At 44.4% G+C, this 20,196-nt stretch overlaps 2 protein-coding genes across 2 annotated transcripts in view; one reads left to right on the forward strand and one right to left on the reverse strand.

The window, feature by feature from the left end:
• ZDHHC9 (zDHHC palmitoyltransferase 9) overlaps positions 1-14,122 on the forward strand; it is a 99,000-nt gene extending 84,878 nt beyond the window's left edge. Inside the window, exon 10 of the mRNA XM_081042928.1 lies at positions 14,018-14,122. Coding sequence (XP_080899054.1) covers positions 14,018-14,029 — 12 coding nt within the window. The 3' untranslated portion in view covers positions 14,030-14,122. The remainder of the gene's footprint in view (positions 1-14,017) is intronic.
• Positions 1-20,196, reverse strand: part of XPNPEP2 (X-prolyl aminopeptidase 2) — a 34,640-nt gene that overhangs the window by 3,527 nt on the left and 10,917 nt on the right. The window contains exons 7-20 of the mRNA XM_081042922.1: positions 19,178-19,324; positions 16,949-17,050; positions 16,265-16,346; positions 15,819-16,014; positions 14,995-15,084; positions 9,851-9,960; positions 9,052-9,129; positions 7,825-7,896; positions 5,697-5,757; positions 4,321-4,390; positions 3,791-3,895; positions 3,295-3,354; positions 2,688-2,764; positions 54-143 (exon numbers count right to left, since the gene is read on the reverse strand). Of these exons, the coding sequence (XP_080899048.1) occupies positions 54-143; positions 2,688-2,764; positions 3,295-3,354; positions 3,791-3,895; positions 4,321-4,390; positions 5,697-5,757; positions 7,825-7,896; positions 9,052-9,129; positions 9,851-9,960; positions 14,995-15,084; positions 15,819-16,014; positions 16,265-16,346; positions 16,949-17,050; positions 19,178-19,324 (1,340 nt within the window). The remainder of the gene's footprint in view (positions 1-53; positions 144-2,687; positions 2,765-3,294; positions 3,355-3,790; positions 3,896-4,320; positions 4,391-5,696; positions 5,758-7,824; positions 7,897-9,051; positions 9,130-9,850; positions 9,961-14,994; positions 15,085-15,818; positions 16,015-16,264; positions 16,347-16,948; positions 17,051-19,177; positions 19,325-20,196) is intronic.

Genomic DNA, 20,196 nt, shown 5'->3' on the forward strand with positions numbered 1-20,196 from the left:
AGGCAGGTAGTGGTTCAGAGGCTGCAGGCTAGACAGTGCTGAGGGGCACTCACCTGCTCTGGGGACAGCAGGCTGACATCAATGAGGTTCCGGTCATAGGGCACCAAGGACACCACATCAAAGGTCAGGTAGGTCCCTGGGTACTGGGAAGCCACAGGGTAGGTGGGAAAGCAGGAAGTGAGCGAGGAGGAGCTAGGCTGAAGGAAAGGCTACAACACTCCACCCAGAAGCCATGGGCACAGGGAACTGACCCTTGTCAAACCCAAGACTAAGGGGAGGCCTGAGCCTCCCACAATGCCCTTGGCCATCCCCCTTTCTATCACTTAGCACCCTGTATTTGGTGCTTCCCTCCTGATTCCTAAATTTAGGATTGGGTCTGTATTTCTCCAAGTGTGGGCATTCACACAGCATATAGTAAGGAGCTTGTTAAATGTGTAGATTCTAGGACCCAACACGCAGACCACTGGAATGAGAATCTATAGAGCAGGGCAGGGAACCTACATTTAAATAACTTTCAGATAAGTATTAGGTTTTTATACCTATCTATTTGTCTCTCTGCCTATCTATCTATCTATCTATCTATCTATCTATCTATCTATCTATCTATCAATCATCTATCATCTCTAACTACATATCTGTTGATGGATCTATCTATAGAGATGTACAAAGAAGAAAAATAGCCCACAATTCTCATCTCCCAGAGAGCTCTTGCATGTGTGTGCTTAGGAAACTCAAACTACAAAAATATACCCAATAAAAATTGAAAGTCTCTTTCCTGCCCACATTCCTTCCTGAAAAAATTTTAGGCGTATACAGTATATATTATATATGCATATATTTTAAAAATTCATGCAAAATGGATCCTATCATACACTTTTCTGCACATTCTCTCCCTTTCCCCACCTCAGTAGTGACCTAGGAGAACACTCCATATCAGCACAGGGAAATGCACCTCATTCTTTTTAAGGCTGCACAAAGGTCCATAGTACGCGGATGATGATTTATTTAACTAATGATGGATATTTAGGCTGTTTCCACTTTTTAAACTATTACTATGAATGCTATAATCAACATCATTGTGTATGAATATCTTGGTGACCTTTTGGGACTATATCCAGAAGGCATATATCTGGCAGAGGGAAAAATGAAACAAAAAGTACAGGCATTTTTAATATGAATTTCAATATTGTCAAACTGCCCTCCACTAAGGTTGTACCAATTTGTACTTCTCCCAGCAGTGTGTGGGAGTACCTGTTTCCCCACAAACTCACCAGCACTGAGTATCATCAAAGTCTCTCATTTTTGCCAATCGGACAGGTGAACCATGGTATTCTATTGTTTTGATTTGTATTTCTTTATGAATTTCTTTATAAATTGTTGTTTTGATTTGTATTTCTTTATGAATTGCATCTTTTCACGTTTATGGACCGTCTATCTGTGTTGATCTTATTGAGTTGCCTCTTTATATCCTTTGTCTGTTTTTTTCTGTTTTCCCTATTTTTATCTTATTGATTTGTAAAAGCTCGTGGTAAAAAGGACGTTCACCCTTTCTCTGACATATGTGCTGTATTTGTCGTACATCTTTTGACTATTTATGGTATTGTTTCCATATAGTCTTTTAAAAAGATTTTAGTCAGAATTATCAATCTTTTTCTTCATGGCTTCTGGGTCTTGCATAGAAAGGTCCTTTTCCACCCTAAGATTATGAATGAATTCACTTAGGTTTTCTTCTAGATCTTTTTTGGCTTCACATTTAAACCTTGATCCATTTGGGATTTTATTTTGGTGTAATAGTGACGTTCTTCAGTTTAATCTCCACCCTCAAATAATTAGCCATTTGTTCTCCCGTCTATTTATTAAACAATCTCTCTCTTCTTTCCTGTTTTGAAATGCCAGCTTTATTATAAACTAAATTCCCATTTTATTTATGGATTTTAGGGGGTCTATTTCTGGACTACCTCTTCTGTTCCATTGTTACTTCTGTCTCTCCCATTTCCAATATCACACTGTTTTGGTTATGGTAGCTTCATAGCATGCACTAATATCTGAGAGGGCTAGTTTCCCTTATTGCTCTTTTTTTTTCTGGAATTTTCCTAGCTCTGTAGCTATCTTTACATGTTTATTTTTACAAATAAACTTTATTATCATTTTGTGAAGTTACAAAAGCATCCAGTTAGCACTGTTGAAATTGAATTTATAGATTAATTTAGGGAGAAATGACATCATAATTTTGAGGTTTCTTTTCAGAGAGCACCATTTACTTAGCTCTTTTTTATGTTCTTCAGTACATGTTTTCTCCACGTATGTCTTTTAAAGTTTGTATATAGGTATTTTATCTTGTTGGTTGCTATTATATGGAATCTTTACTTCTAACAAGCTCCCCTGGTGATTAGTATGTGTTCTGAAAACCAATGATTTAGGGCAGGAATATTGACTCGTTTGGTCTGGAGTGGGACCCAGGTATTAGCATTAAAAAAAAAAAAGCTCTCCAGATGATTCTAATATTCTAATGTGCAAAAAAGTTTGAGAAAATCTGATTTATGGAATTTTTCTGGAGCTAAGGAAGACTCCAAATAAACTCTTGTCCACACATTCTCCTTTGACCTTTTACTCTCCTCCCACCCACACACAGCCCAAAGTCACTGCCATGCTGTCCAAACCTCTAGCCCATCTTGGTGGCACTTTACCTTGGTCTTTGCTTCTACCACGACGGCCACATCCTCAAGACGGATCCCAAATTCTTTATCGTGATAGTAACCAGGTTCTGGGAGGCACAGAGTTGCTGGTTACATTAAGCAGGGTGGGGGGACTTGAGCCTGGGCTTCCTGTATCAATTGAGTAGTGGCTACAGGGTACAACTGCCTAGCTGCCCTTGGCTGGTGGCTGGGACAGACTCACCACTTGTTAGATGCTCATTGATAACCCAGAGGCAACCAGCCAGGCTTCAATTCCCTCACCCTCCCTTGTAACCCAGTGGGAAAGATTTCAGAGTTCACTTGGGTCCTGGAGGTACTCCCATCTCCCTGTGTGACACTGTCCTGTTACCCAGCATTTGATTGGAGACTTTAGAGCTTGGATGTACAGCTGGGAACAAACTCCCAAGGGCAAAATGAGGGTATGGGCTGCAGGTGGCCTGGGGTTAGGGTGGGATAATAATCCATTTAGGGCTGGGAGTGGGGAGGTGAGGGAGGGCAGCAGTGGAGCCTGGGGGTGCCTATGCCTGTCATATTTCATAGACTGCAATCCTGGGCTAGTCTTGGAGTAGAGAGGGGTGAAGGAGCCCGAGAGTCATACCGATGGAAGTGAACATGCCCTTGCCCATGATAATGCTGCTGGACTGGAATCCTACTGGCCCTGGAAAGGGAGATGTAGGTAAAATATCAGCTTTCCTATACTTATCAGCTTGGAAACTGGCAGGCTCAGGGGAATAGCAGGTAAGTGGGGGTCCCTGGGCATCTCTAGCAGCACTTGTCCACCACATCATTGTCCACCTGGGGCTGGTACAAACCAGATTGGCTCTGGCTTTTATTTCTGCAGGGTCTATGCCAGTCAGCCACTAGGCATTGACCCTGCTCCTCTCTCTGGGGCCCTCCCAGTTGCCAGGCAGGCAGCAGGAGTGGCCAGATGCCAGCATTTCTCACTTACCTCACAGAGCATCACCTCCCACCAGTTGGGTAACCTTGGGTGGGTCACTGCATCTCTGAGGGTCTCGGTCATTTCCATAACTGTGAAAAGCTCTACCACCTTCAGAAGAGAGGGTATCCTGGAGGAGTGTTGAGGAGATACCTACACTCATGCACACTCAGGAAGTTGCCAATGCCATGGCCTGTCCCATGACCATAATTGAGTCCAACATCCCACAGGGCTCTGCGGGCAAAGGCTTCCATTGCTAGTCCTGGAAGAGAGATGGCCCCAATCAGTTGGCTGGACCCCAGACTATTTGCCTTGCTCCTTCTTGATCTCTCATTTCAGAGTCAATCACCAGGTTTGTGCCTATGAAGAGGGATTTCTGAGAGTGCACTGTCTCCAGCACACCTTACATTGTACCCATTACCCAGACTGACAACTCTAATACAATTTCTCCCCATCTGTCAAGACACCTACCTTCAGGAATCCTCCCATTACTGCCACAGCCCACAATAACTTCCCCCACCTCTGAGCTACCCTTAGATTAGGAGTCAGGAAGCCTGGGTTCAAGGCCTGGCTGGCCTACTAGCCCTCTGTGTAACCTGGGGCAAATCACTTTCTCTGGTCTGGATTTTCCTATATATGCAATGTATGGGATGATGCTGTGGGTCCAGCCTGGTCTCCAAAACCTACCTGATGTAGCAGCAGGAAAGACAAGTCTGGACAGATCGATATTTCCTATCAACACGCGGGTATATGCCTCCTGAAGGGGAGAGGGAGAAGTAATGTGGTACACAAGAGGGGGAGCCTGGGCATTTCCAGCTGCTTGGCCTGTGTATACACAGGTGTGTGGGCCCTGGTCTGTGAGGGACAGTGGCGGGAGGTGTATGCTCATGTGTGGTCACCCAGGTTCTGGAAAAAGGGCAGAGGGTGCCCTTAGTCCATGTACTTCTCTTAGGCTGGTTCACAGTGATGCTTGTAGATGGTGGTGAGCTAAGGCTGTGACAGCAGGAGCTTGGGAGACAAATTCCCTGGGCTGGAATCCTGACTTGGTCACCTAAAAACTCTGAGACCCTGAGCAAGCAACTTTAATGTCTCTGCACCTCACTTTTCTTGTCTCTAATGTGACAATCCCAGTACCAGCTCATAATGTTGCTGGGAGGAGTAGGTAGACTCATTCAACTAAGGTGCTCCAAACAGAGTAAATGCTCAAATTGAGGTCAGTGCCCTTATTACCAGTATTATGACCATCCTTTAGTTTTCTTAAGGCATTAAATTTAGGTTGGGATCTGATAATCTGGCAGGTCAGCCTTGCTTGGTTGGGGCTGTTAACTTGTGGAAAGAGGAAGGAAGGTGGGCTGACAGAAACCCCTTCTCCTGGTCACTCCCTGTGGTGAGGTGGTGAGTCCCCTTCACCCTCCCAGCCCCAACACACACGTACAGGCTTGTCATCTCAGGCACAACAATCTGGGGCGGCAAACTCAACCCGCTAAACTATGAGCTCCTGGAGGCCTGGCCAGTGTTATTGTTTTCTCTCTGTTTTCAGCATCATGTCTGAGCTGCACACTAGTGCACATAGAGGTCTCAGCCTCTATACCAGGTGGACCAGCCCTCACTGCTTCCTGAAAACTTCCAGCTCCTTTCCACTTCTGAGACTTTGCTTGTGCCATTTCTCCTCTTGGAATGTCCTTTTTCCTCCTTTCTGTTGAGCACGGGGCTAGGCACACAGATAGTACCAAAAATATTCATTGATTTACTGAAATGGAATGATGATAAACTTGGGCACATCTAAAGGGATGTCATTCACTTCATGGTTCTGCACTAATTTCAATGAGAGCACACAAGTGGTAAGATTGTGGAGTTCTGTTGGTAGCCTGAAACATCTCTGGAGAAGTAGCTAGAAGGACTGGGTTTTCTGATACTAACTTACTGTGTGACCATGGGCAAACTATTTAACCTCTTAGGGCCTCACTTTTAGCCTCTGTAAAATTAAAGGGCTCTTAGTGGAGTGCTTTCTTGGGTGTCCCTTGAATGAGGGTAGGTAGGGGAAATCTGGGTCCAATGCTTACCTTTTGGAAAGCAGAGGGGGTGCCCCAGTGGACTGTTCTGGTGATATCTGTGGTTCCGTCCCTGTGGAAAAGGAAAATCAACATATACAGCTCTGCTGAATACCTGGGGGTAGGGATCCTGGTGATGTGTTTCCTGTGTGCTTTCCCCTGGGGTTTGAGCAGCAGGGATGGAATGGCGGTGGGGAGAGGGGTGAAAGGAAGAAAATGGCTGCCATCATCTAAAGCCCATCTTCAGCATCTATGTGTGAAGAGGCTCTGCAAAGCTATCAAGTTCAAATCATTATGTTGTCAGGCAATCTTGATTCCCCACAAGTGCATCCACCTCCACGCCCCCTACCATTTTGGCTGTTTGCAAACCTGGGTTTGTTTGGGTCAGGCTGGCTCTAAAAGCAAGGCTTGTTCCAGGCTTTCTGAGAGGTAGGAGGTATTGTCCCATTTTTACAGATGGGGAAACTGAGGTACAGAGAAATCATAACACTCACGCATTGAGATAATTATTTACTATCTATATAACACTTTGGGCAGCTCCCTGGGAAGGGTGGTAGAGCAGACCTCATTATCCCCATTTCACAGATGAGGCAATTGAGGCCAGGAGGCCATCTCCCTCTCTGAGCCTCAGTAAAACCAGGCCTGCAGCAAGCACTCACTCTCCACAGTTCTCTCCATTGTAAACATGGATCTGATGAAGAAATTTGTTCAGAGTCCCAATAAAATGAAGCCAGAAGCCAAACCTCTGACTCCCAACCACCAGCTGCAACTGTTCCCCTAGGATGGCCCATGTGGTCACCTCCCTACCCCAGGGAGGGGAGGAAGAAGATAAATGGTCCCAGGGCCCTGGGGACCCCTCCTTGGGTGCAGGTCACAGGACGTGGCAGGCTTTTTTAGAAGGAGAGAAGAGGAAGTGAGGTGACCATTTCACCGGCCTCGCCCTGCTTTGAGTGTGCCCCAATCCAGCAACGCCCCACAAATTCACTTCCCCTTTGCACATTGGCCATCTCCAGTACACACAGAGACACACTTGCAACTAGGAAAGGCTGCCAGGCTGAGTGCCTACTGCGCTGGCTTCCAGAGCTGTACTTGGAACATGCAGAATGCCTTTGTCATTAGTGCATTCACCATTTTCACAGGATGGAGGATGGCAAACTGTTTGAAACTACTCCTTACTCCTCCATCAGTTCCAACACCCCTTGCTTTTCCCAACTCCAAGCTCCCCACAGTCCACTTGCTTCCAGATGAGAAGGGAAAATATTCCAGCAATTCTCAGCTCAGCTCCGGAGTGAATGATTGGTCACATATTTGGAAGGAATTGGATTAGCCTATTTCACATGGCCATCATATCTGGGTGCTCATGTTGCACACTGTATAAGGGTAACACATCCAAAGGGATGCCATTCACTTCATGATTCTGTACTAATTTCAATGAGAGCACACAGGTGGACACAGGGATTGTGGAGTCCTGGTGCAGGGGGAGAGGACCCCTTACCTAGGAGAGTGCCTTGCACATGGTTGTGCGTGCACTTCGAAGAACACGCACACATATCTACTCAGAGATCCATACCTATGCTAATGGGTGTACCCTGTCTCCACCGAGCTCCGGGTATCCTCTGACATTGCTTCTCTCACCTGCCTATTGCTCTTGGAGGTCTGGTTCTGCTTCCACCCCCAACCTGATATGATCACCTCACCTGTACAGTGGCGGTGGGAGGGGGGCTGAGAAGCATGCATAGTGCTGATAGAGTACGGGCCACGTCCAGTGTGTGCCTGAGTGAGTGAGAATATGGGTGCAGTGTTTGTACAGCTGGGCAGGGCTGTTAAGCATGGCTGTTCAGACTGTGTAATAATATGCAAGCTTATAAACATTTTATTTGAGCAAGGGGAGTCTTTTCCTGATTCTCACTGAGGTGTTGCATGGGCAGCCCCACTGTTTTGGTCTCTGTGTGTTTCCTACTGTGCAGAGATTCCCCCTCCTCCCAAGTGTAAAAGTGGGAAGGATGCTCAATCAATGCAGGCCTCTTCTTTCTCAGATGAAGAATCTATGGCCAGGAAGGGACAGCTTTGGCCATTTCTTGGCTGGCCCAGGGTGTTTGGGCTGAGACAGTTGGGCCAGGGTGGGGTAGAAGCTACGTACCAGTATTGTCCCCCAGAATCCACCAGGTACATTTCGTCTGAGGATAGCTTGCGGTGATGCTCCTTGGTTGGGCTGAGAAGGGGAGACATGCTGAGAAAAGGAGCAGCCTAACCCTGCATTGGGTGGGGTGGGGGTCCTGAGTGAAAACAGAGGAATACCCCTACCCCTGGGGGTTGGGCTTCCAGGCTGATTCCTTTGGGGAAGTCATTATCTACCAAAAGGGTCTTGGGAGAATACTCAGATTCTATCACTAATGTCCTCAGCGTGCATCTCTTTATCTTGCACTTCACAAGCAAGGCCCTGGTCCCCAAGGAGGAGAAAAAGGAAAGAGCCCAGAATGTGGGAGCTGGGAGAACCTTAGAGAGCACCCAGTGCAGCCACCTTCTTTTACATAAGGAGAAACAGGCCTGCAGAGGCCAAGGGGCTTGCATGAGGCCATGTGGTAAAGCTGGCACGGAGCTGGGCCTGGACCCCGAGGCTTAGTCCAGTGCTCTTTCTCTAACTTCTGCTGCATCCAGAGTAGAGAGCCCTGAGAATCCGGGGAACAGGAAGGAAGGATACCTGAGGGTAGGGATGGAGAACAAGATTTGTTAGGGCCAAAGAGCTCTTATACTGCTATTCTCTAGTGGGGAGAAAGGGCTGGGCCAAGGCACCTGAAGCCTTTGGAGATGCTGGGGAGGGAATTCTGGGATAGGCCAGGCCGGCCCGTGGAGGGTGTCTGATTCCTGCCTGCTGTGCCCATTCAAGGCAGAGGCATCTGGTCAGCTTGGTCCCCCAAGTTTCATCAGGCAGGTCTGCAGGTGTTCGTTTTCTGTGGCGCCAAACATCTGGCCAGCCTACATCTTGGGCCCGCCTTAGTTGGTTTAGGCTGAGTGAGTGGGCCTTTCTCCGTATGCACTTGTGAGCTTTAAGAATTAACTAACGTAACTGACAGGATGCCAAAAAAAAGCATCCAGCAGCCCCTGCCTCCCTTCCAGATCCCTCAGCCCTGAGCGCTCACAAAACCCCAGCCTCTTAGGGGAAAAATTGCTCAGGCCTTTTAATTAAAAAGAAACTTCCAAGCCCCAACTGAACTCCACTCCCCACCCACAGGCCCCACAGTGCTAAACGCTTCAAAACTTAAATATGGACTCAGGTCCCAAAGCACTCCCTCCTCCACACCCTCTCTCCCGCACATACACTGGGAGCCTCCCACAGAGCCCTAGAAAATTGTTTATCCTGAAGTACCTGTAGTGGGCCAGGGCAGCATTCAGACCACTAGCAGAGATGGTTTGGAAACTGGGTCCAGAGGAAAACTTTTCCTCTCTGCAAAGTACAAAGCAGGAATGGTCAATGAATGAGCTCATGGGCTGGGCTGTGCCCAGAATACCAAACAAGGGCAAATGAAGGTCATGGCTGCCTCTACCTCCGCCAGACTCTCCCAGCCCCACCTCCTGGTTCCATCCTCCCAAGTCCCGACATGCCACTTATAGATCACTCAAGGTCAGAGAAGGAGGGACTGTAGATACAGGTCATTCTCTTTCCACATCCATTTTACAGATGGGGAAACCAAGGTCTGTATGATTCACAGTGTATTCGTGGTAAAACAAGAGTGAAGAAATTTAGCTCCCTGTATTTAAAAACTCCTCCAGTGCTGGAGTAGCATCCTGCACCTCAAATCTACAATTTGCCCATGTCCTGGGCCAAACGTGCCCTCAGGAAACCCCCTCCTCAATTTGATATCCTCAAGTGGTACAGGGGCCAACAGGCCTGAGTCAGCCTCCCCCAGGGAGAACGGGCCCATGCCTGAAGCAGACACGAGGGGGCGCAGTTGCATTGTGGCCTTTGAAGTTTTAGGGGCTGGAGAATATCATCCAACACCCCCTGCCTAGCTCCGGGACTACTCAAGAATCTGTTACTTCTTGCTCCAGAGAGACACCCCCAATACAAAGAGGGTCTTCCTTCCCTCTAAGTAAGGAGACCAAGTCCCCTTTCCTGTCCCCACTCCACATTAAAAGGTAGCCAAAAAGGAGCCGTAGTCCTTCACCCTCGGAATTTATCCAGCAGCTCTGCCCCTGAGAACTCGTCCACGGTGCCTTTGGGGACGTTCTTCTCCAGCCAGACCAAGTAGCGGATTATGGGCACAGCATCCCGCACCTGGAGTGAGGCAAGCAGAGAAGCCCGCTGAGGAACAGTCTCCAACAGGGCTCAGGGATGACAAGATCAGGTGGCTGCTCTGGAAGCTGAGCTTTAAGAATCCGAGGGTTTCATGGGTTATTTGATGATATTAAGGGATTCTTGTTAATGTTTATTTATATGATCACAGTGTGGTGATGTTTTAAAAAGAGTCCTTATCTTTCAGAGATATTGATGTGTTGTCAGAAGAAAAGATATAATACCTGGGATTTGCTTTAAGTTCACACAGCAGCAGAGGGTAGGGAGTGGAGGTAATGAATGTGGGCTTGCAGACTAAATGGGATTGGCCATGACTTGATGACAGTTGAAGCTGGGTAGTGGCACAAGGGGTCATTATGCTATTTCCTCCACCTTTATATATGTTTAAAATTTTCCATAAGAAAAAGTTTTCTAAAATGAGGTGCTTTATCTTTATTTTAACAGGACTACGCAAAAGAGAGAGCAATTCTCTTGCCAGCGTGATGAAATCATTACAGCAAACACTTTTTAACACTTGGATTGTGCCAGGTGGTGCTCAAAGCAATACATATATTATTAATGTAAGAATTATCAGAGGGTAAGAGAGATCCAATATATGGTGATGGAAGGAGAACTGACTCTGGGTAGTGAACACACAATGGGATTTATAGATGATGTAATACAGAATTGTACACCTGAAATCTGTGTAATTTTACTAACAATTGTCACCCCTCTAAAAATAGAATTATATATATAATTACATTTTATATAAAATTATGGATTTATATAATTTAAATGATTATTACATATTTGCATGAGTATATATATTTATATGTATATACACATTATATGTATGTAAATGTATATACATACACACATAATATATGATTATATATTGATTATACATTGTGATAAACATACTTAAAATATTTCAACATATATTAATCATTTATGAATATTTATTATATACAGTTAGTCCTCTGTATGCACAGGTTCCATATCCATGGATTCAACCAATCACAGGTCAAAAGTATTAGAAACTCTTTCAAAAAATTGAAGAAGAGTCAGTACTCCCTAATTCATTTTATGAGGCCAACGTTACCCTGATACCAAAACCTGGTAAGGACAACACAAAAAAAGAAAACTACAAACCAGTCTCTCTGATGAATACAGATGCAAAAATCCTAAACAAAATTCTAGCAAATCGAATACAACAATGCATTAAAACGATTATTCATCACGACCAAGTGGGGTTCATCCCAGGAGCACAAGGATGGTTCAACATACACAAATCCATCAATGTGATACATCACATAAACAAAATAAAGGACAAAAATCATATGATTATAACAATTGATGCAGAAAAAGCATTTGACAAGATACAACATCCAATTATGATTACAACACTTACTAAAATAGGTATAGAAGGAAAATACCTTAACATCATAAAGGCCATATATGACAACCCCTCAGCTAATCTCATAATTAAGGGTGAAAAACTAAAGCCCTTTGCTCTACGTTCAGGAACATGACAGGGCTGCCCCTATCACCTCTGCTTTTCAACATAGTGTTGGAAGTCCTCGCCAGAGCAATCAGGCAAGAGAAAGAAATAAAAGGCATCCAAATTGGGAATGAAGAAGGTAAATTGTCACTCTTTGCAGATGACATGATGCTATATATAGAAAACCCTAAAGACTCCACCAAAAAGCTATTAGAAACAATCAACGAATACAGTAAAGTTGTCGGCTCTGAAATCAACGTACAAAAGTCCATTGCATTCCTATATACTAACAATGAAATGTCAGAAAAGGAAATTAAAAAACCAACTCCTTTTGCAACTGCAGCAAAAAGAATAAAATACCTAGGAATAAACTTAACCAAGGATGTGAAAGACCTATATGCTGAAAAGTATAAGACATTTTAAAAAGAAATTGAAGAAGACACAAAAAAATGGAAAGACATTCCGTGCTTATGGATTGGAAGAATCAACATAGTTAAAATGGCCATATTACCCAAAGCAATATACAGATTTAATGCAATCCCCATGAAAATCCCAATGGCATTTTTTAAAGACATAGAACAAAAAATCATCAGATTTGTTTGGAACCACAAAAGACCTTGAATAGCCAAATCTTAAGAAAAAAGAACAATGCTGATGGTATCACACTCCCTGACTTTAGCTTGTACTACAGGGCAACAATAATCAAAACAGCATGGTATTGACAGAAAAACAGACACGTAGACCAATGGAATAGAATTGAGAACCCAGAAATAAAACCACATAAATATGGACAGATAATTTTTGACAATGAAGCAAAAAATATACAATGGAGAAAAGACAGCCTCTTCAATAAATGGTGCTGGGAGAATTGGATAGCCACGTGCAAAAGAATGAAAGTGGACTGCTATCTGTCAGCATGTACCAACATAAATTCAAAATGGGTCAAAGACTTAAGCATAAGACCTGAAACAATAAACTACATAGAAGAAAACAGGTACTAAACCTATGGACCTTGGGTTCAAAGAGCATTTTATGAATCTGACTCCAAAGGCAAAGGAAGTAAAGCAAAAATAAATGAATGGGACTATATCAAACTTAAAAGCTTCTGCATAGCAAAAGAAACCATCGACAAAATAAAGAGGCAACCAACTGAATGGGAGAAGATTTTTGCAAACAGTGCCTCTGATAAGGGACTAATATCCAAAATATACAAAGAACTCATGCACCTCAACAACAACAACAACAAAAAAAACCCAACCAAATTGAAAAATGGGCAGAGGACCGGAAGAGATATTTCTCCAAAGAGGACATACAAATGGCCAATAGACATACGAAAAAATGCTCAACATCACTAATCATCAGAGAAATGCAAATAAAAACCACAAAGAGATATCTCCTCACCCCAGTTAGAATGGCTATCGTCAACAAGACAAATAGTAACAAGTGTTGGAGAGGCTGTGGAGAAAAAGGAACCCTCATACACTGTTGGTGGGAATGCAGAATGGTGCAGCCGTTATGGGAGGCAGTGTGGAGGTTCCTCAAAAAATTATGAATAGAATTACCATATGACCCAGCAATCCCTCTCCTGGGTATCTACCCAAAAATCTGAAAACATTTATCCATAGAGACACATGTGCTCCAATATTCATTGCAGCTTTATTTACGGTGGCCAAGACATGGAAACAACCAAAATGTCCTTCGATAGGAAAAAAAAAAAAAAAAAAAGAAGTTGTGGTATATATACACAATGGAATACTATTCGGCGGTAAGAAAAGATGAAATAGGACCATTTGTGACGACATGGATGGATCTTGAGATTATAATGCTAAGCGAAGTAAGTCAGACAGTAAAAGCAGAGAACCATATGATTTCACTGATATGTGGTATGTAAACCCAAAACAACAAAAGAATGAGATAAACAATGAGAAACAAAAATTCATAGACACAGACAATAGTTTAGTGGTTACTAGAGGGTAAGGAAGGAGGGGGGTAGTAGATGAGGGTAAAGGGGATCAAATATATGGTGATGGAAGGAGAACTGACTCTGGGTGGTAAACACAAAATGAGATTTATAGATGATGTGATACAGAATTGTACACCTGAAATCTATGTAACTTTACTAACAATTGTCACCCCAATTAACTTTAATTAAAAAAAAGTATTAGAACAAATTCAGAAAGTTCATCTCTAAATTGATGAGACAAGTAAAGAGTGAATAGGAGTAGGCTTGTGAGCTGGCAGGATGGGACAGGCAAAGAGTTAACAGGAGCAAGCTTGTGGGCTAACAGGAGTGAGCTTAAACATTAACTGCTTGGCCCTAACTCCCCTGGCTAGCACTGCACCTACAAGCTGACAAGCACCTTACATCCATCATAGGTGAGAACAGAACAGTTCCCAATTGTTGCAAGCTAACATCCATCCTACCGTGTTTCCCTGAAAATAAGACCTAACAGGAAAATAAGCCCTAGCATGATTTTTCAGGATGACATCCCCTGAACATAAGCTCTAATGGGTCTTTTGAAGCAAACCTTAATATAAGACCCTGTCTTTTTTTTCCAGGAAACACGGTAGATGGGAACAGGACAATTCCCAGGAGAAGACAATTGTAATGGTAGAGCCTACCTGCAAGATGAGAAGCACCCTACATCCTGCTTAGAAAAATATAAAACCCCAGCACTCCTTCTCATTGGCGCAGCTGTCCCCCATCGGACTCTTCCCTGGCACAACTCCATTTGCCAGTATCTCTATCTTATCCCTCTGTCTCTGCCACTCGCCCTCTCAAACTGCGCTGGCAAAACTTCTGCCAGTTCCAAACAGAATTCTCTCCCTTTTTAACTTTCAATAAATCTTTTGTCTGGATACTCCTGTAGAATCTCATAAATTATTTTACATTCTGTGAATGACCAGGGATTAATTCTACGGCAAGATATAAACAATACATTATAATCACTATTTATACCACATTTACATTTCATTAAGTATTATAAGTAATCTAGAAACGATTTAAAGTATATGGAGGATGTGCATAGGTTATATGCAAATATCACACCATTTTACATAAGAGATCTGAAGATTTTGGTATCCGAGGGAGTCCTGTAACCAATACCCTGTGGATACTGAGGGACAACTATATTATTAATATTGTAATGTTATATGTGTCTTATATATTGTATAATATATATTTATTTACTTAATCCTCAAGACAACCCTGTGCTATAGATGACTATTATGATCCTCATATTACATATGAGGTAACTAAGGCCCAGGGAGGTGAAGTGACTTGCCCAAGGTCACCCATCTAGGAGATGAATGGAGGAGCTGGGGCTTGATCTCAGACACCCTAGCTCCAGATAGGGTGCTTTGAACCAAAGTACCATGCTGGGAGTATGGAAGTAAAGCACAGGTAGGTACCCAGGATTTCTGCGTCCACTTCTCTGTTTCATTGAGGGCTTTTCAGGCTCTTCCTGCAGGGTTTCCTTTCTAACCCATCAGACCAGGAGCTCCAAAAAGGCTATTCTGTCTACCCATAGACTTACGTGGCTGGCTCTGAGGAGGGCCTGTTCCTTACTGTTTTTCACCGCCTTGGTCACCATCACTGGGGAGTAGGTGTCTGCTACGAGTTTCTCCTGTCAAGGGTGGAGAGGAAGAGGTTTGTGAATCCTCTCCAGGGCACAGCAGTGTTTGAAAAGGATTAGTAGGAAAGCCTGGCTGAGGGGAGACTTGCTGGTTCCTATGGTGGCAATGACCTTTCCTTGTGTGATTTCTGGCTGTACAAGTCTTTCCTAGTCTCCAAGCCCAGCTTAACCTTCTTCCTTCCCTTCCTCCATTCCTTCCTGCCCCTGGATCCCACCAGTGCTCTGAGATGGATAAGAGCTTGGCCCCAGCCAGTTGATGGGCTGTTCTGACAGTGTGAGTTTCCTGCCCATGTCATACCATTTGCCATTTACTGAGCACTGGGTTTTACATGCACTATCTCCTCTAAAGCTCCTCAGAGCAACTCCTCTGAGGTCTGGATTCTTATCACCATTTACAGGTGAGAAAACAAAGGCCCAGCTTGGCTAAGTCAGTTGTCTAAGGTTGTTGCGCAGCCATTTTGTTGCAGAGCCAGGTTTGGCAACCCCAAAGCCTCTGCTTTACCAGGCTGTACTCCCTTTAGCTTCCTTGAAAATCTCTGAGCTCTCTGTGGACAGACATCTGGCTTCTTCATCCTTCTCTTCCCAGGGAGGCCTAGAAGGGGATTCACTGCACCATTGTCAACTGAACAACTGCCTGAATGGCTAAGGAGCCCCACTTTAGGTGAGACTTACCAGGGCTAGAGTGGGGGCAGTGCCTGGCTTGGGCGGGGGCATGGCAAACCCACCTTGGGTATCACTTGGTAGAGCCCATACGTAGTATAGCTGGTCCCAATCCAGATCCTCACAGCTCCTGTGGCGTAGGTTTGGACACTGTCACGGACTTGGCTGTAATCTTCAAGTTGCACACACATGGAGCCTGTGCAGTTGGAGTTCAGATACTGCAGGGTCTCGGAGTTAAAGCGACTCTTGTTTACAAATAATCTGGGTGGGGAGGCAAGATTTAAAAGATCCTGAGGTTGTCTAAGGACAATCAAAGGACCAGAGGCCCTTTGTTGCTGGAGGTCAGGGAGCTGAGCAGACCGGATTTGGAGTGAGTGGGACCAGGTGTCAAGATGTCAGGAAAAGTTCCAAGCTTGTGGGAAGGCTGCACATTGAGACAGGGTAAGTGGTGCCACAGTGAGAGGTGGAAATTGGAGGAAGTGTGCCATAGCAAGCCAAGGAAAAGCCATACCTGATGGAGGAGTCCGTGAGCAGTGTGTAGGAATAGAAGAAGGGGTTATAAGGGATGTCACTACTGCGAAGATTGAAGAGCCCTGGAGAAGAGGATTGATGGAGACTATTTATGAGACTGAGCTGCCTGAGGCTAGCTCATCTGAAACCTTTGCCCCACTGTTTGCTTTGGCCCCCCCAAAATTGAAAGCAGCACACCTGCTTCATCTACCTTTGCATGTTTCTTAGTCTTTGGGTGGGTGGGGGTGTCTTTGTGGCATGGATGAGAGCTATGGACCTTTTCTCTCAAAAAATGCAGATATCCAGCCAGCAGTCAGCACATAGTTTCAGTGGGTTCCCAGATTATCTGAAAAGAGGTACACTGGGTGTGTGAGTGCCCTGGCCAGGCTGCTGGGGTTTTTTTGCTGGGTCTCTTCCCTTTCATGAGACAGAAGCCTTTGCTACTGTGGTCAGGCCATCCCTCTGGTGGCCTGGGGCCTGGGGGCTGGCCCCAGCTTGCCCTGTGCTTCCTGGTTGCCTTTTTTGGCAGACATGATCTCCTGTCCCTTCCCTTTCTTAGTTCTCACAGGACATGGCCACAGAGCTTACAGAACTGGTGGGTACCTGGTGGTTGGGGAGGATTCATGCACTGCAGGGCCCAGGAAGCTTGGGGGTTGGGAGGAGCCAGGTGCCAACATGTACTCACAGGCTGTCTCATCAAGCGCCGATAGAAGCACAGCAGTTGGGGCCTTGTGATGCTTCTGCATCTGGCTACGGATGCTAGATACTTTCTCCTGCCAGGGGCTCCCTAGAAGGAAAGAAGCCCAAAGAAAGCATAAGTGACATGCCTTGTCTTTGACACTCTGTTCTTGAGAGGGCTCCCTTAGGGCAATAGTTTTTCATTTCTTTAAAAGCACTGGAACTCTTTCTTTGAACAAACTCTTACTTGTGTAACCGTGAGGGGCATGGGCTCTGGACCCAGACTGTCTGGGTTCAAATCCTAGCTCTGTCATTATTAGCTGGGTGACCTTGGGCAAATTAGTTAGCACCTCTGTGTCTTAGTTTGCACATGTGTAAAATGAGAATTGATCTTAATGATAGTATCTACTTCAATAGGGTTGTTGTGGGGAATCAAATGAATTAATATTTGTAATGCACATAGGGTGGTGTCTTGGAGTATAGTAAGCCTGGTATAACTTTCTGATCAACAAATATGCATGCAGAACAGAGATCAGGGAAGCAGCCCTAGTTGAAGGGAAAAGGGATAGGGCTGGGTCATGTTTAAGCCTTTTCTCTGCAGTAACCCCAGTGCTTAATAAACCACAGATCTGAGCAAAGCACTTCATGTACACTATTGCTTTAATTCTTTTTGGCCTTTTTTTACAGAGAAGGAAATTGAGTCTTAGGGGAGGCAAAGTGACCTACCTGGAGTCTTATAGTTGACAAAGGGTGGAGCTGAAATTTGAACCCAGGTTTGTTTGACTACATGGCTCACACTCTTAATCTTTATAGACACTGGACTATCTTGCCAACATTGTCAGTCTCCAAACCTGTCCTTAAACTCAGTGTCACAGAGCTGCCCTTTCTGGGATGCTTGTATCCTGGTCCGAGGACTTTAGTTGCCATCTTTTATTCCTGCTCCCTGTAATGCGTGTAGAGTCTACCTCTAGGCAGGGCTAGGAATTTACAGGCAGAAATTAAGAGTCCTAGCTGGGCTCAGAGATTAGCATAAATAATGTCATTAAAAAGCACTTTATGTCAGGTAAAATGATTCAACAAGAAGCAAATCTTTGGATATGATACACTTTTAGGTTTATTTTATTTTACTGTGATAAAATACACATACCACAAAATGTATCATTTTAACCATTTTAAAGTGCACAATTCAGTGCCTTTAAGAACATTCACAAGATCATGCAGTTACCAAGACTATCTAATTCCATAACATTTTCATCATCCTCAAGGGAAACCCTGTAGCCCTTAAACAGTCACTCCCTATTCCCGCCTTCCCCCAGACCTTGGAAACCACTAATCTGCTTTCTGTCTTAATGGATTTGCCTCTGCTGAAAATTTCATACAAATGGAATTACACAATCTGAGGCTTTCTTGACTGGTTTCTTTCACTTTGAATTATGTTTTCAAGGTTTATGAATATGATGCAATTTTGAGACAGCTAATGGAAACAAATTTACATTGTCTGATACACAAAAATATCTTTGAGTAACTAACTTTTCATGTTCTTCCCTTTACTTTTACTTTTTCTGTCCTTTAAAACCTATGAGTTGCTTGGGGAGACAGTCTCTCTCAACTTTATGACCTTAGAGACTCAAGAACTTTAAGGGTTTCCTGGTCCAGTTCAGGCATGACTAGCAGCCCATAAACGCTCAGCTTCCCCTCACTTGTGACAAAACTCATGCAAATTGTCTTCCAGTCCCTGGAAGGTTTTCCCTTTTATTCCCTCCCCTTCCCGACATAACTGCACTCTTCCTTATCTCAATGAGATGAGTTTTATTTTTGATTGAACAGTCTTGGACAGCAAGTTTCTTTAAAAACTGTGTCGAGATGCAGAAAAAATGATTCTGTAAGTTATGTCAGAACAGATAAAGAAAATTGGACACAATTTTAACTTGTTTCATCAGACCTGCTTTTTTGAAATTTCTCTCCTGCTTTTTTGACTCCTTTCCAAACAACAGATGTGCACGGACCTGCATATAAAAAAGGGGCCTCTCAGATTGCCCAATATTACTAGGAACCCCAATCGGTGGGCTCATTCAGAAATCTCGGGAAGGTAGGGGATGGTGGTGGCCAAGACACTGATTCACAGTCAGTAGCTTGTTCCTACCAGGATTTTTGTTACTACTTACAAGAATCATAGAGCATGCTGTTATTTTATGATGTATTTAGATGATGTCAACAGACTAGCTTGGGGAATCACCTGTGAATGCCTCCTGCAGGATATAAATGGGCTCGCTTGGAACTGGAGGCCTCTCTGACCCCCACACCAGGTCCACAAGGTTGGCTGTGATGGATACCAGCTCTCTGCCAGAGTCTTGGAGGGCCTTGTTATAACTCTCCCAGGAGCCTGCAGAAACAGGAAGGAGTCACTTGTCTGCTGCCCATTTATACCTCAGGAAAAATTGTGACTCAAGCAAAGCTAGTCCTTGTCCACTCTGCCTCCTGTTCAGTTTCTGCAGGCCCAGCTGCTCAGAGCCTGTCAAAGCAGTCTGGCCCTGCTGGGTCATGTCTTCTCACCTTCCTCTTTCCACTTTCAAAACCTAATTTCCCTTAGCCCACTCTAATGCTGTCCACAGCCAACTGGCTAAGCTCATCTTATTAAGTGCCAATGGTGATGGGGCCCTCTTTTGGTGCTATCCATTTTAACTGAGCTTCAATGCCACAGCCCAAAGGAATGGTAATGTTTAAGCCATTGGAAAAGCTGTCAAAGAAGCCAGTTCTGAAGTGGGAGCCTTTCAGTACATGTTTCTGTCCTTGGGGGCAGGCTGGCCAGTCGGCTGGAGCTCCAGATCTCATGAAGCTATATTCCTGTGGGGAGGGGACTGTGCTTCTTTACTCAGAATCCCTTTCAACTCCTTTGACCCTTCCACGCTGCATTCCAGAAGAGGGCTACCAAGTGATTCTAGTGCCCTAATTGGTAGAGTTCCAGGTCACAGAGGATGGTTCTGGGTTTAAGTACATCCTAGTCTATTCATCCGCTAGATCTCAATGATTGTCTGAGTCTTACAGGTTGGATCTCTGCACTCATGACTTAAAATCTGTATTCGTTCTTTTAAACATATTTTCACTACGTAATCCATGAATATACTTTTATTGCAAAATGTGCTGTAACCACAAGTTCAAATGCTCTATCTTTAGAGTCACCCTGATCCTCCTTCTACCAGGGTATGCTTTTCTACATCCCGGGGAAGCTGAGTCACCTTCATTGGTATGGACAAA

The sequence above is a fragment of the Rhinolophus hipposideros genome, assembly GCF_964194185.1.
Source record: "Rhinolophus hipposideros genome assembly, chromosome: X".
NCBI lineage: Eukaryota > Metazoa > Chordata > Mammalia > Chiroptera > Rhinolophidae > Rhinolophus > Rhinolophus hipposideros.